At 49.7% G+C, this 12,675-nt stretch overlaps 4 protein-coding genes across 4 annotated transcripts; 2 read left to right on the top strand and 2 right to left on the bottom strand.

Annotated features, from left to right (window-relative positions):
* Positions 1-130: 130 nt before the first annotated feature.
* On the top strand, positions 131-4,319 carry M438DRAFT_318127 (uncharacterized protein). The gene is made up of 3 exons (XM_029902777.1): positions 131-1,147; positions 1,200-2,342; positions 2,393-4,319. Exons 1-3 carry the CDS (start codon positions 240-242, stop codon positions 4,158-4,160), a joined length of 3,819 nt encoding a protein of 1,272 aa, XP_029761220.1. The 5' UTR covers positions 131-239; the 3' UTR covers positions 4,161-4,319.
* An 811-nt stretch (positions 4,320-5,130) lies between these two features.
* Positions 5,131-5,408, bottom strand: M438DRAFT_334868 (uncharacterized protein; the record flags this gene model as incomplete). Its single annotated transcript, XM_029903760.1, has 2 exons — positions 5,131-5,167; positions 5,221-5,408. 2 exons carry the CDS (start codon positions 5,406-5,408, stop codon positions 5,131-5,133), a joined length of 225 nt encoding a protein of 74 aa, XP_029761219.1.
* A 2,081-nt stretch (positions 5,409-7,489) lies between these two features.
* M438DRAFT_272177 (uncharacterized protein) lies at positions 7,490-7,822 on the top strand (the record flags this gene model as incomplete). Its single annotated transcript, XM_029900541.1, has 1 exon — positions 7,490-7,822. A coding segment is annotated over one exon (333 nt), but the record flags the coding sequence as incomplete, so codon positions are not given.
* Positions 7,823-10,788: 2,966 nt separating this feature from the next.
* M438DRAFT_318121 (uncharacterized protein) lies at positions 10,789-12,541 on the bottom strand. Its single transcript, XM_029902776.1, has 2 exons — positions 11,442-12,541; positions 10,789-11,384 (listed from the first exon to the last, which is right to left on the bottom strand). The coding sequence occupies exons 1-2, from the start codon at positions 12,216-12,218 to the stop codon at positions 11,034-11,036; spliced, it is 1,128 nt and encodes a 375-aa protein (XP_029761217.1). The 5' UTR covers positions 12,219-12,541; the 3' UTR covers positions 10,789-11,033.
* Positions 12,542-12,675: the final 134 nt, after the last annotated feature.

Below are 12,675 nucleotides of genomic sequence, written 5' to 3'. Positions count from 1 at the left end.
CCATAGCATTTGCGCAGAGCCGCAAACTAAAATCAACAAAAACATTGTGTGCGCTTTCCCATTCTCGAGATCAATCAACTCACATCACTCTCATGAATCCATCAAATATAATGGGTTCTTCCTCCGATTCGGAGTGGGAGACAGACGATTCTGAGCCTCGCGCTTCAACAAGCAGGAACAATACTCGTCGTACGAACGCTCCTGGACAACGCGACCTGCCCCCTTTCGACATCAGGGATATGTCTCCCTTTGGCGATAGTGCCCTCGGGGATTTCATGTACGGTATGGGAGCCAATGGGTTTGGTTCGATGCTCAGAAACAATGGTGTTCCGCCAATGGGCTTTGATCCTCGTGATTTCTTTGGCAGCGACGACTACTACGAAAATTCCACCGATGACGACGAATTTCCCAATGAACAAGGTTCTTCTGGGGATGGTGGCTCTTCTGAAGACAATCGTCCTCCTGCCAATGAGGTTCCTGCTGACAATGATGATTCTGATGATGATTCTGATGATGACTCTTCTTCTGAAGATTCCGAGGAAGAAGAGTATTGGGCTATGTACAGAGCCGAGGAACAGAAAATGAAGTTGAGAAAACAGCAAGCCAAAGAGGGAACCCGGAAACATTCCTCCATCGGTCCTTCAGATACCTCCGCATCTGGCTCCGCTCCGAAGGATACCAAGCAGACTGAGAGTGCTTCGACTCCTATCGCATCAACTGCCGAGGAGAAATCGACACAAGCTCGCAATCGAGGCAATGATCTGTACCGCAAAGGCTTATTCGATGATGCGACCAAGGCATATTTCGAGGCACTGTCTTTGACCCCCAACGACCCGGCACCACTCTCAAATCTTTCTGCCGTACAGTTCGAGCTGGGTAACTATTCTGGATCGGAGGTCTACGCTGAGAAGGCGCTCAAGCTTTTAGAAGACGAGGAAGACACTAACGTGAAGAAACAAAAACTCTTCGTTCGATTAGCAAAAGCGAAGGTTCTGACTTCTAAGGATGCCGCTCTCGTGGCCACGAAGGTGGAATCTTCTGTTGAAAAGGACAAAATCCTGAAGAGCATGGCTATGAACATTGCAAGCAAGAAATCATCTTCTTGGTCAAAAATCTTGGACGAGCTGTCCATATACAGACCATCATTGTAAGTTGACTGTGGTGCGCTTGAGTATCTGATTCTAACGGAGAATGAATAGGGAAGCAGAGGGAGAGTATTACGCTGTGGGCCATGATCCACCCAACCCGGAGTTGGACAGCAAGATGATTTCATCGAAGGGCGATCTTTCTTGGATGTTCGCAGGTATTGGAGATGCACGAAACTTCTTTGCAACTCTTATACATCTGGACAAGGCCGAGCACGATAAGAAAACCAAGAGGAAATTCCATTTCTCACTCCTTGATTTGAAGGCAGCAGCGATGGCCAAGGTCCTAGTTCTGCTCCACTTGCTCAACCAGATCGGTGATCGCGGTGCTTTGACGTGCTTGGCCTATGTCTTTGGATCAATCATTATGCCAGCTTTTGCCTACGACAAGTTACAGCAAACGGTCACCGCGCTTGTTGACAAATTGCAAGCTGGTAGCCCTGTTGCAGACTGGATATACATTTCAGAGGCTCAGAGAGCTCCACTGTTGCGTCAACTCCGTTCATGGCAACAGCATCTCGATGGGAAGTACGATACAGCCACGTTCCGTCAGCATGGTCTCTTGCAAGCTTCACAGGGAAAGATGGGTCGCTACAGCACCCATGGAGCTGAAGACCATGTTCCGCCTTTCTGTGAGCGCGACGATGTGATATTCTGGACATATGGTATTGTCATGCCGCAAGGCGAACTGGCAGCCAAGCATGAGAAGCAGCTGCTCCGGCTTATCGAGGGTCAGAAATTGAGCCCGAGGGGACCTCCCCTGCCAGATCGAAAGATCACCGATTACATTGACCGGAATTGGAAGCCGAACGTGACCCTTGTCGACATTGACTGGGAGGCTAAGCGCCAAAAGCGAGACTCTAAGGATCCACCCGACTTCACCTTCAACCCGCCCGAATTGGCATTCGTTATGTTCGCATGTCAGGAATTCCTGTTGTTCTGTCCAGATGAACAGCACGCGAGAATTTTCGGACTCTCTAATCTGCTCGAGTATTTCGAGTTGTTCTTCAGGTCCACTATGCTAGCTCTGAAAGAGCTTCGCTCTCGCTTGTGTGTGGAGATTGTCGTAGGTGAGATGAATGACTGTTTGGAGCGCATACACCACGACACTTGGAGCACACGAGGTCAGAAGCAGGGCAAGTTCGACCCGCAACAGTTCCCGAAACTGTACAACCGTGTCCACATGAGTAACATCCCGTGAGTAGTTTGGAGCCTCAGATGTACTTTTCTATGCTAACTTTCTCTAGTGACTATGTGGGTGGTGCGCTCAGCACATTTCTATTCGGCGTGCCCCTTCTGCAGCGCGAGAAGAGTTCTGCACTCAATTCTTGCGTTCTGCTCAACACTCCGGCTTTCAACAACCACGAAGACTACCTCGCTGAGTACACTCTTCTCACGGGCTTGAACAGTGTCGAAAGACACTTTGGCGTTGAGTTGCGAAAAGATTCTTCGTCCCTCAATGGCTGGGGTCGGCCAGGTGTAGTGCTCCATGACTATACCATGTGGACTGTCAGATCACAGGGACCGCCTAAGAAGCTCCCTGCCAACGAGCGTATGTCCCGCGCAGCAGTCGAGAAGTATCTTCAAGCACATTTGCTCAAGATCTGCTTACCTTACCCTCGACCAAAGCTCTCTGCTCACCAAGCTGTGCGTGCACCCTTGAACCTGACCGTGCTCTTCCGGTTGATTTCACATCTTCAAAGTCTTGGATATCCCGCCCATTGGTTCTCGGACATTCTCGGGCAGATGCTTCAAGGAACAGTCTTGACTACCGCAAGAGCTCCCAGACAGTTGGTCACCACTGTAGGAGCGGCTAAGAAGGTGTATTCTTCCATGAACATCAGCGTCAAGCCGTGGCTTGCGGAGCTTACGACTTTGAGTAGTATCTGGAGAGGACTGCTTCCCTTTGGACTGCTCTGCGAAGACGGTCTGGTCCCTGACATCGGGCGTGTTAGCAAATACAGCCTCAAATTCCCCATGTCTAGCGACGACATGCTCAACAGACCACACTTCACAGTCATCTTCTGGAACACCTCCCTTGGTGCAGTCCCAACCAGCTTGAGGTGGCGCCTTCTTGATGATGAGGAAGGGGACCGCAGTCGCAAGGCGATAAAGATCCGTGAAGAGGGCATCCATATTCTAACGACATTCCAGTGGTCATCAGACACTACCACGGCAGCTTTCTGGTTGCAAAGCGATGTCGTGAAGGCAATGCAGAAAGGGGACTGGAAGGCTTACATCTGGAGACTTGACACCTGGCAGCCGGTCACCTCGGGAGTCTCTGTACGCGACCATATCCGCACGCTAGGCAATTGGAACGGAGAGAATATCCCTGACAAGAATGACGAGGAAGAGCTTCCTATCAGATCTGCGTCAAAGGCCTCCACCGAGACCGCAAACATGTCATCTTCGACCCAGGAAACCACACCTTTAGTCCAAGATAAACAGACACCCTCCATCCCCGCCCACATATCCAACGACGTCGATCGCAAGCTGGTAAGAGAATTCCAGATCACTCTCATACGTCTCGTAGCTGCTGCCGACGAGGATGTAAAAGAGCCCGGCCTCCCCGGGTCAGTCAAAAAAGTGCGTCAAGCCTACGTCCGCGCCATCGCCGAATACCGCAAACGTACAGATCCCAGCTTCACACCAGCCAAACCCACCAAATTCGAGGACAGCCCTCTCGGTGAGCTCATCAACGAAGTTCGACAAGTCGAGTGCATGCTTCTTGGTGCTCCTCTGCTTCCTGCCGACTTGAAATGCCAGATGCATGTTGCTAGCCTTGTTGCTGGAACTGTGTCTTCTACGGAGGTGCCTAGTAAAGAGTCCCTGTCGTTTTTGGAGAAGTTTGATCAGCATATCGAAACTAGGAAGAGGTATGATGCTTGGAAGGAGAAGCAGTGGAAGGAGCCAAAGGAGCCGGGACAGGTGAATTCGGATCGTGCTCCCAGTAAGATGTTGGGTTCCATCCGCGAGTTGGACTCCCTGACAACATCACAACTTCCAGGATATTGAGTTGGTGTTTCCAGACGGATAGTCCGACTAGTGGATGATATTTCTCTGGCTACGTGTACTTACCTTGTTGTACAAATAGTCTAGAATTACTGCTCTATCAAGTCTGTCTCTGCCCTTGACAGCGAGCAAGATTGTAACATCAGTTGTGCTGTCCTATCCAATCACTCCCACTTCCAAAATCAAGCGTTTTTGCAAACGTAAATCCAGAGATTCGGGGTTTCTCGCAACAAAGACCTGTTTGGCTCGAGTGGATTTCCGATGCGAAGCGCGGCTTGAACACCCGATACTGCTTCGTAAACTTGCGAACATCCCAAATCGAAATCAATGGTCCGGGGATCGACTCCCTAATGCTGCTCCTCTACTAAAAGCTGTACAATGCCCGCGGGTGTGTTTCTTCGCGGTAGAGGAAACATGAATTAAGCGAAACGGTGACAAGTCTGGCAGAAGTCGGGCGATCCGCGTAAGGAGATGGGCATCCTTTTGCTCTACTGGCGTCGAGATGGATAGGTTCCATTCGTTTTGTGACGGAGCCATGGAGACCGACAAAGGATGATGATGGCGAAGAGCGGAGTTGATTGTAATGCTAGCTGTGCATCTCGTGCGATCGAGTAATGGTTTTTTAAGGATGATTCTGTAAGTGGTGCATTGAAAGATGGTGATGAATGCGGGCACAGTCGATGATCGATATGGTCCGAGGCGGTCGCTGCGAAGAGGTCGCTTCAAGAAGCACATATGTAAATGGTAAATGGTGGTCATAAAGTCGTTATATAAGTACATGCAATAAGGGAAGCAACATCCATTCATCAAACTCCCTCAGCACCGGTAGCTAACTCCGAATGTCCAAGCCAGCGGCCTTCAAAGATCGAAGAGTGGTGTGAATTGTGTATAGTTCCTTCAGATTCGTGTCGTACATCGTTCTTGCTCGCTCGAACATGCAATGGGTATCGTGTTGATTGATTGTTGAAGAAGTTTACTTCTTGGCTTCGGGACCGACACCTCTGACGGCGCTGTAAGATGTATTAGTATGATATGGTTGAAGGTGAAAGTTGATAGTGCTTACGAGTCCCACATCTTGCCGAGCATACCCTTTCCAGGGCCCTGCTCCTCAATGCTTGCGCGGCGGGCAGAGTAGGCAGCGTTGTCGGGGCTGCGCTTCTGAGACAGAAGGTTGTTGAAGAGACCACCGGAAGAGCGACGACGCTCACCATCGAAAGAGGTCTTGGGGGCAGTGTCGGTGGGAGAAGACATGATGTTCGATTGATTGAAGGTTGGTTGGTTGTTGTGGGGAAGTGATATTGATTTATTGATGCTTTGATGAGGAGATATGCTTGATGAAAAAACCAAGAGATGATGGGCGAGGTGCAACAGTCTTATACCTTTCGTGCCACCTCAAGGAGCTTACCTTCAGAGCTCTCGGTCATGTCATCGGAGTCGGAGCTTTGTTCCATTCGTCGTCAGGCCTTTCCTTTGTTTGCTCGACCACTCCCCTGGGTTGTGGTGCTCTCGTGATTCTTGCTGGAGATCGCAGCGCCGGTCAAGCCATCGACACATATTTCGTCGTCATGGTGCTGAACCCAATTCAGCACAACCCAATGGTTATCACCCCTCAGGCCGTTGACTTTAATCCTCTCGCCGAAAAAGGGCTGGCCTCTTTGCAAGCCACCACCAAAGTGGAGGTGAGTTTCGCTCCTTCCCCACGATAAGGCTAGCCGCTAGACTTCTGCGTCACGATCGGGAGTGCGGGGAAGAAGGCTTGTTGATGTCATCGGTCTGGTCCCTGAATCTGTTTCAACCTCTGCCCTTTCCAATTGGTCGCGGCAGCAGGTGAGATCGCTTCCGCTCTTCTTGAGTTGAGCTTATCTCACGACCGCTTTCGATCCGCGTGGATTTTGATACCACAAAAAGATATGCACATGTCAAATCTTGGTGAAACATGCTAACCGACGCAGATGTGGCTTGGGAGAGTTGAGATGGGCATCGACAAGGTTGAGTCTGGATGCCAGCATGTGGATTTGTGCCTTATCGTTGAGTGAAAATCACCTTCGGAGAACGCTCCATGCTCCGATGCAAAGGACATGTGTTTGATGAGTGAGGATCTGACGAGCTTTTCGGCCGGTAAAAGTGGTTCTCCCATGACGAGCTTTGAATATCGGGCTGTGCAGGCCGCTGGAAAGTCGTCGTGATTTGGAGGATGACTTGACTGAGGGCTTGAATCGAAGGCGTCTTGTTTGTCAGAGATAAACACGTCCGTTGATTGACGACCGCTTCTATGGCTGAGACTTCCAACTGCAGAGCTGTCGCGAACAATCATTTGCATGGGCAGCGCAACAACATGACCATTTGCTCCAGTCTTTCGGAGCGGACTTGCCATGTCCCTAGTGACTATTAAAGATGCTTTCTTCTCTGCATCGCTCTTTGAGCAGGAACTGAATAAATTTAGTCCTTGGACCAATGTGAACGACGAATCTCAACCGCAGAAAGGCAGCCTCTTCAGTGCTTGCTCGATATTCCATCACCGAAGATCAGGATTGTCGTTCGACGTGGAATATCATATCAACCGTATCATCATCGCTTCACATCAGTACTTTTCAAATCCGTCTAATGATCAGTTGCCGGTCGTCTTCAATCCCAAGTGCCTGAGTGGTCATGTCGTGTAGGACCTCGTTTGTTTGCATGATGCTCTTCTGGTTGTGAGAATTCGCGGCGGACTCGTGCAGCCAGTGTCGGAATAAGTGAGAAAGAGCAAGCCGTACTCTTTTGTGAGTATCATGTTCGGGTCATGATGGCTCTGGGTATTTCATGCCGATACCGAAAACATGACTCTCATGACCTACAGGCATAATCCGACTCATGTCGCTCATGCCGTTTGTGTAGCATTGATGACAATCATATGGTTCATGATCTGTCGAGTCTGTTCGGTTTTCAAGGCCCGTCGAGTCTGGTTGTTTCTCGGGACTCGCGTGATGCCTCCGTTTCGACCAGAGCCTTGCGCCTGCACGATAACTACTACCACACGACAAGGCTTGTAACAGTTGTGAGATTGCAGGAATGCGGTATGCGATGAATTTGACGGGTTCAAGAAGTTGAGCCGAAGGAGCGAAGGAGAAAACGCCAAGACATTACATGCTTGAGTCAGGGCGATTTACTTCCAAGGGTCCGCGATAACAGGCAACAACCCTCACTTGGTTTTAGCTTTGACCTTTGCGCCAAAACATCCTGGACGTCCCACCGCCGCTCAATTATCGCCTTCTCCATACCAAATCAATCATCGCCGAACATTTCCCTCTTTACCAACAACAGCGCTCTACAGGGCGTGAACCGACAGCAAGATGGGTGGCGATTTGAACTTGAAGAAGTCATGGCACCCCGTGCTCATGTCCAACCAGAAGCGCGTGTGGGAAGAGGAAAAGAAGGCGCTGGATGAGCGCAAGAAGATCGACCAGGTGCTCAAGGAGCGTGCCGAAGAACGTCAAATCCAGGAACTACAGCAAATGCAAGAAGCCGCTGGCGGCAAGAAGCGTGTCGACAGGGTGGACTGGATGTACGGCGGTCCTGCCGATGGTCAAAAGGGAACCACTGAGGAGATGGAGTCATACTTGCTCGGAAAGCGAAGACTGGATGGACTTGTCAAGAGAGATGCAACCGAGGCTATGCAGAAGGCTGCCGCTGTAGGTCCATCGGCCTTGCAAATCGCAAACAACCAGAAGGACACGGCAACAAAAGTCCGCAATGACCCCATGCTGGCCATCAAGCAGCAAGAACAGGCCGCGCTCGAAGCCATGATGAGCGATCCAACCAAGCGCCGTGCCTTGCTCAAGGCCGCTGGCAAGGAAGAGGACGACCCCAAGCGCAGCCATCGCAAACACCGACACAGAGATGATGATCATCGCAGCAAGCGCAGACGCCACGACGACTACAGCGACGATGAAAGACGTCCATCCCACAGACACCGCTCCCACCGAAGCCGTCGCTCACCCTCATACTCTCGCTCACGATCACCCGAGCGTAGAAGAAGAGACGACAGGCGCGATGATAGGCGTGACGATGAAAGACGCTCCTCTCGCAAACACGAATCACACCGTCGTAGTATTTCACGGTCGCCAGACTCGCGCAGACGAAAGTCATACCCCAGCCCTAGACGATCAGATTCCCGTTCACCATCTCGCAAACACAGAGAAAGGGATACCAGACGTCGTTCGCCTTCTCCGGTGCGGTCAAGGACAGACAGAAAATCTCCCTCGCCCAGACGTCGTGCATCACCAAGCTATGAACCATACAGCAACCGTGGTCCTCGACCATCAAGAAACGACAGAGACGACCGACCACCCAGACAATTCAGAGACGACAATCGTCCTTCTAGGCACGAACGCCCAGCTTCTCCAGACCATGAGGCTGAGCGTCTTGCGAAGCTGGCCGCCATGCAATCAAACGCAACAGATCTGGAAGCGGATCGTAAGAAGCGTCTAGCTGAGCTCGAAGAACGCGATCGCAGACAGAAAGAAGAAGACGACAAAAAGAGAAGCGAAAAGGGTAAATTCGTAGGTCAAATCAGAAGCCAGGCCGACATGGGTCAAGGTGGTGGCTTGGGCGCAAGACTCGCTGGCAGGACTGGACTGCAGAGATTAGCTGGGGATGAGTAGACTGCATCTCTATATCTGCGAGGACTTGGATGGATCAAGAAAGAAGTGGTTTGATTTGCATTGCATTATTATTTTGCGTCAGGAAAGCACACCTAAGCAGCATTACCCACAGCCTCTGAGGAATATTATCAACCCACATCCTCTTCACTGTGTCCTTACAAACCCCCTCCGTTCTCCATCTTGTGAGGGTCCCAGTCTCTGAGATATTTCATCCTAGCGCACGCTCGCTTCGGAACACTGACGAAGAGATATGTTACTATAGGCCCCGGCGATCTTTGACCAGAACAATGGATTATGGTGTTGCGAAGGAGCGATACACGGCTCGAAAAAGGGCCTCCCGAATCGGGTCAAAGTCGGTTGTGAGTGGTATGACCCTGATCGCGTATAATACCATCGATATCTTCATGTCTCGGCCTCTTAAGTGTTCTCGACGATCATCAAGGCAGGTATCAAGGGTATATAGCATTGTACACTTGATATCTTCGATGCTAATAGTAAGGTAATGATGATTTGACATGTTGTGGTCGTTTCTGTTATCAATTGTTCAATCTACCGAAGGACAGGAGGTATTCTTAACGTTGATTCTCTCTTCGCAGTCAACGTCGATATCCTTACAAGATCTTACTACAGCAGCGATATCTGGTTCTTCTTCAATACCTCGATTCTTGTAGATCGAGTATACCGATGAAGAAAAAATTTCAGTCCAGCTCAACTCGATTAGAAGTTTTGAGTCTGACATTGGGAAAAGGGTATAAGGTATGGTTAAAGTGGCAAGACCACAACCTCAACACCCCAAATGATTCACAAAAGTCCACATGATGTAAATGACCAATTGCTGCAGGACTTTTTTTCGAGAACAAAGTTCCAAAAAATTATTTCCAGAGAGAAAGTGTTCTGTGCAAAAGAGTTCTCTCGTACTATTTTCCTCGACTCTGATATCCTTGCTTGTGGAATGATGAAGAAAAAAGCAACGATATTGAGGAGGTTCTCTTGTCTGGGAGTGATTAGTGCGATGGCTTATGTGATGAAGAGGATAGGGATGCGACTTAGCTCTGAGTGATATTGGAGGGAAATAGGAACTAGAGATAATGAAAACAAGTCAGTGTTTGTAGCGTGGAAGATGGGATGGGATATGACTCAACTTCCAACTAGCGAACAGAAGCAACAGCAAAAAGTCCATCCAGGAGACAACGTATGCCGAAGCAAAAGAAGAAGAAGGAACAAGCACACATAATGTCTTGACCATCAATGCGTTCTAAGACAAAACCACATAATGTATTGACCATCGACACGAGAAAAAAAAAAAAAGAAGCAATAGCATAATGTATTGACCATTGATGCAACTACTTCCAAAGAAAAGTTCCAAAAATTGTTTCAGAGAGATGTGCTCTGTGCAAAAGAGTCTCTTCTTACTATTTTCTCAAACTCTGAACACCCTTGCTGCGGAAGAATGATGAAAAAGCAAGGGTATTGGAGGAGATGCTCTTGTCTGGGAATGATTCAGTGATTGTGTTCGTTTTGAGATAAAAGAGAAGTAGGATAAGGGGACTTAGCTAAGGGCAAGAAGACAGATTGTGGAAAGAACACACTGGAGAGGTGGGAATGGGTTAGTTACTTTGTTCGCTTTGGAAGATGAGTAGGGAGGAAAGGTGGACTTAGCTCTGGACGAGGGCAGATGTGATGTAGAGAAAGAAGGAAGGAGGGAGAGAGAGCACTAGAAAGTTGCTTATATGGAGAGGCTACGTTGCGTGTTGGCTAAAAGAGTCACAGGAACTGGCTAGGACTAGTGGTAAAGAAACTTGCTCGACTTTTGGTCATAAGCCAATTAGGACACCTCGGCTTAAGCAATGGTATAGAAATATCAATTCATCCTTTTGCAACGACGATGTGATGAAAGCGAGAAGAATAGAACAACAGATGAATAGTTGATGAGAACATCAAGTCACGATGTGTGAGAAAACATGATACGTTGGTAGAAGGAAGTAGGAAGGTGATGTGGGTATAGAAAAGCGTAAATTTTCGATTTGACCAAATGCAGCAGCAGCAGCAGCAGCAGATTCCAGATGCCTGATACCAAGAAGAGGCTGATAAGCTGACGAGTAAAACGCCACTCCATGCAGGCTATCAATTCTATTTCAACAACGAAAGGCGCGAAATGCAAAGAAAATCATGTTGCTTGCCCATCCAATCGTAGTGAAGACCGTTCCACCACCATTATATCCCTTCCTGTAGTTTACAGCCTACGTCCAATGTTTCCGAATGCGACAGCACTGACGAACAACACACTGGCAATCCATGTAGCCACACCCACACTTTCGAGCGTGAATGTGCCAAGCACCAAATCTTGTCCTTTGATGGCATTCGCTGTTGCGTTGGCGACGTTGGAGAAGGTATGGAGGTTTGCGGCGTGAGGGGAGGGTATCAGCTCGGGGTTGATAGAGAGAAGGAGACCGGTGCCAGAAAGTGCAACAGTTGTTGCAAGGATGAAGCAGGGGCCTGTGCGGTCGAGAAGGTACCAGATGGCTGGGTTTGCGAGAGCAAGGGTGAGACTGAGTTGGAGGGGTGATTGCCAGGGAAGACGGCGCTGCGAGATGATTAGTAAAGGATAAGGATGAGTATAGTCTGAGGAAGGTCGACTCACAATAGCAAAGACAATGCCAACAGCAGCACCAATAAATCTGACAATCTCGTTCCAACCGGGAGTCCAGGTCTGGCTGCGATTTTGCGAGTCTTGAGCGCTACGCAAGTTTCCAGAAGTTCTGTACTCCCTCTCGGCCTCGTGTTCACCACTGCCATCACTCATCCAGATAGCGTCAACCCAGGGCAGTGCCTGACCCAAAGCGATACCACTGAAACACCAGTAGGCAATGTACGCCCAAGACTCCGAGGGCATGCCTTCGACCTGAACGGGCACCAGAGTCTGTCTGTCATGCAAATGCGCAATCAACTGTCCATAGGCAATGCCAGCAAGACCCAAGACTACGTTCTTTCCGACCATGGGAACGAACCAGTTCTTGAACGTCTTCTTCTTGGGCTTTTGAACACGCCGTGTCGAGGCTTCAAGCATGCTACCTCTTCTTCTCTTGCTTCTCATCATCAGGGCATCATCAACGTTGCCATCAATGTCAGCCACGTTCATGCCCTTGCTGTCGATAGGCGTCTGGGCACCGGTGCCCCAAGGCGTCTCGTCGCGATCGGGTGCATAGCCAGCCGGAGAGTAGATGCCGAAGAGAGTGGATGTGGTCAGGTTCAGGAATGAGCGGGTGCGAGAGGGAGGGAGGCCTGACTCGTCGCCGGGAGATTGGGGGTCCGGAGTGTCGCGGCCATCGGGCGAGTTACCAGCAGTCGACGACATGGGAGTGAGGTCGAAGGGACGGCGGGGACGAGGACGAAGGAGGGGAGGCGATTGATCCGACATGATGTCTTATTCGTGTCTCGTGTGCTTGCGAGGCTGTCGACGGCTTCTTGCAGGTGACGCACGTGCTGCTGTTTTTGTAGATATTGTTCCGAGATGGAGAAAAGGTGCAAGACGTGTCAATTCGGCTGTAAGCAAGATAAAGCGTCGGACAGAGTCAATTACTGTCAAAGATGCAAGGGAAGGAGCGGATATAAGCAATGCAAGAGGAGAAGAAAGCAATCAACGATTGTGGGCCGATGATGCTGATGCTGCAACTGCCTCTCAGCTTGTGCTTGTGCACGCTCCGAATTGGCATGTGATTGTGATCACCCGTTGACCTGTGCCCCGCGTATCATGACCAGACAGGCCCGTACTGCGTACTCGCAACAATCACCACTTTCTTCGTAATACATCTCGGCATATCAAGTATGAACAATCCAAAGAAATTCAATGGCAATAAACTAAGAGTACATGCAAC

The sequence above is a fragment of the Aureobasidium pullulans genome (genome assembly GCF_000721785.1).
Source record: "Aureobasidium pullulans EXF-150 unplaced genomic scaffold scaffold_8, whole genome shotgun sequence".
Taxonomy (NCBI): Eukaryota; Fungi; Ascomycota; class Dothideomycetes; order Dothideales; family Saccotheciaceae; genus Aureobasidium; species Aureobasidium pullulans.
The sequence above is the reverse complement of the archived record's forward strand: the minus strand, read 5'-3'. Positions and strand labels throughout refer to the sequence as shown.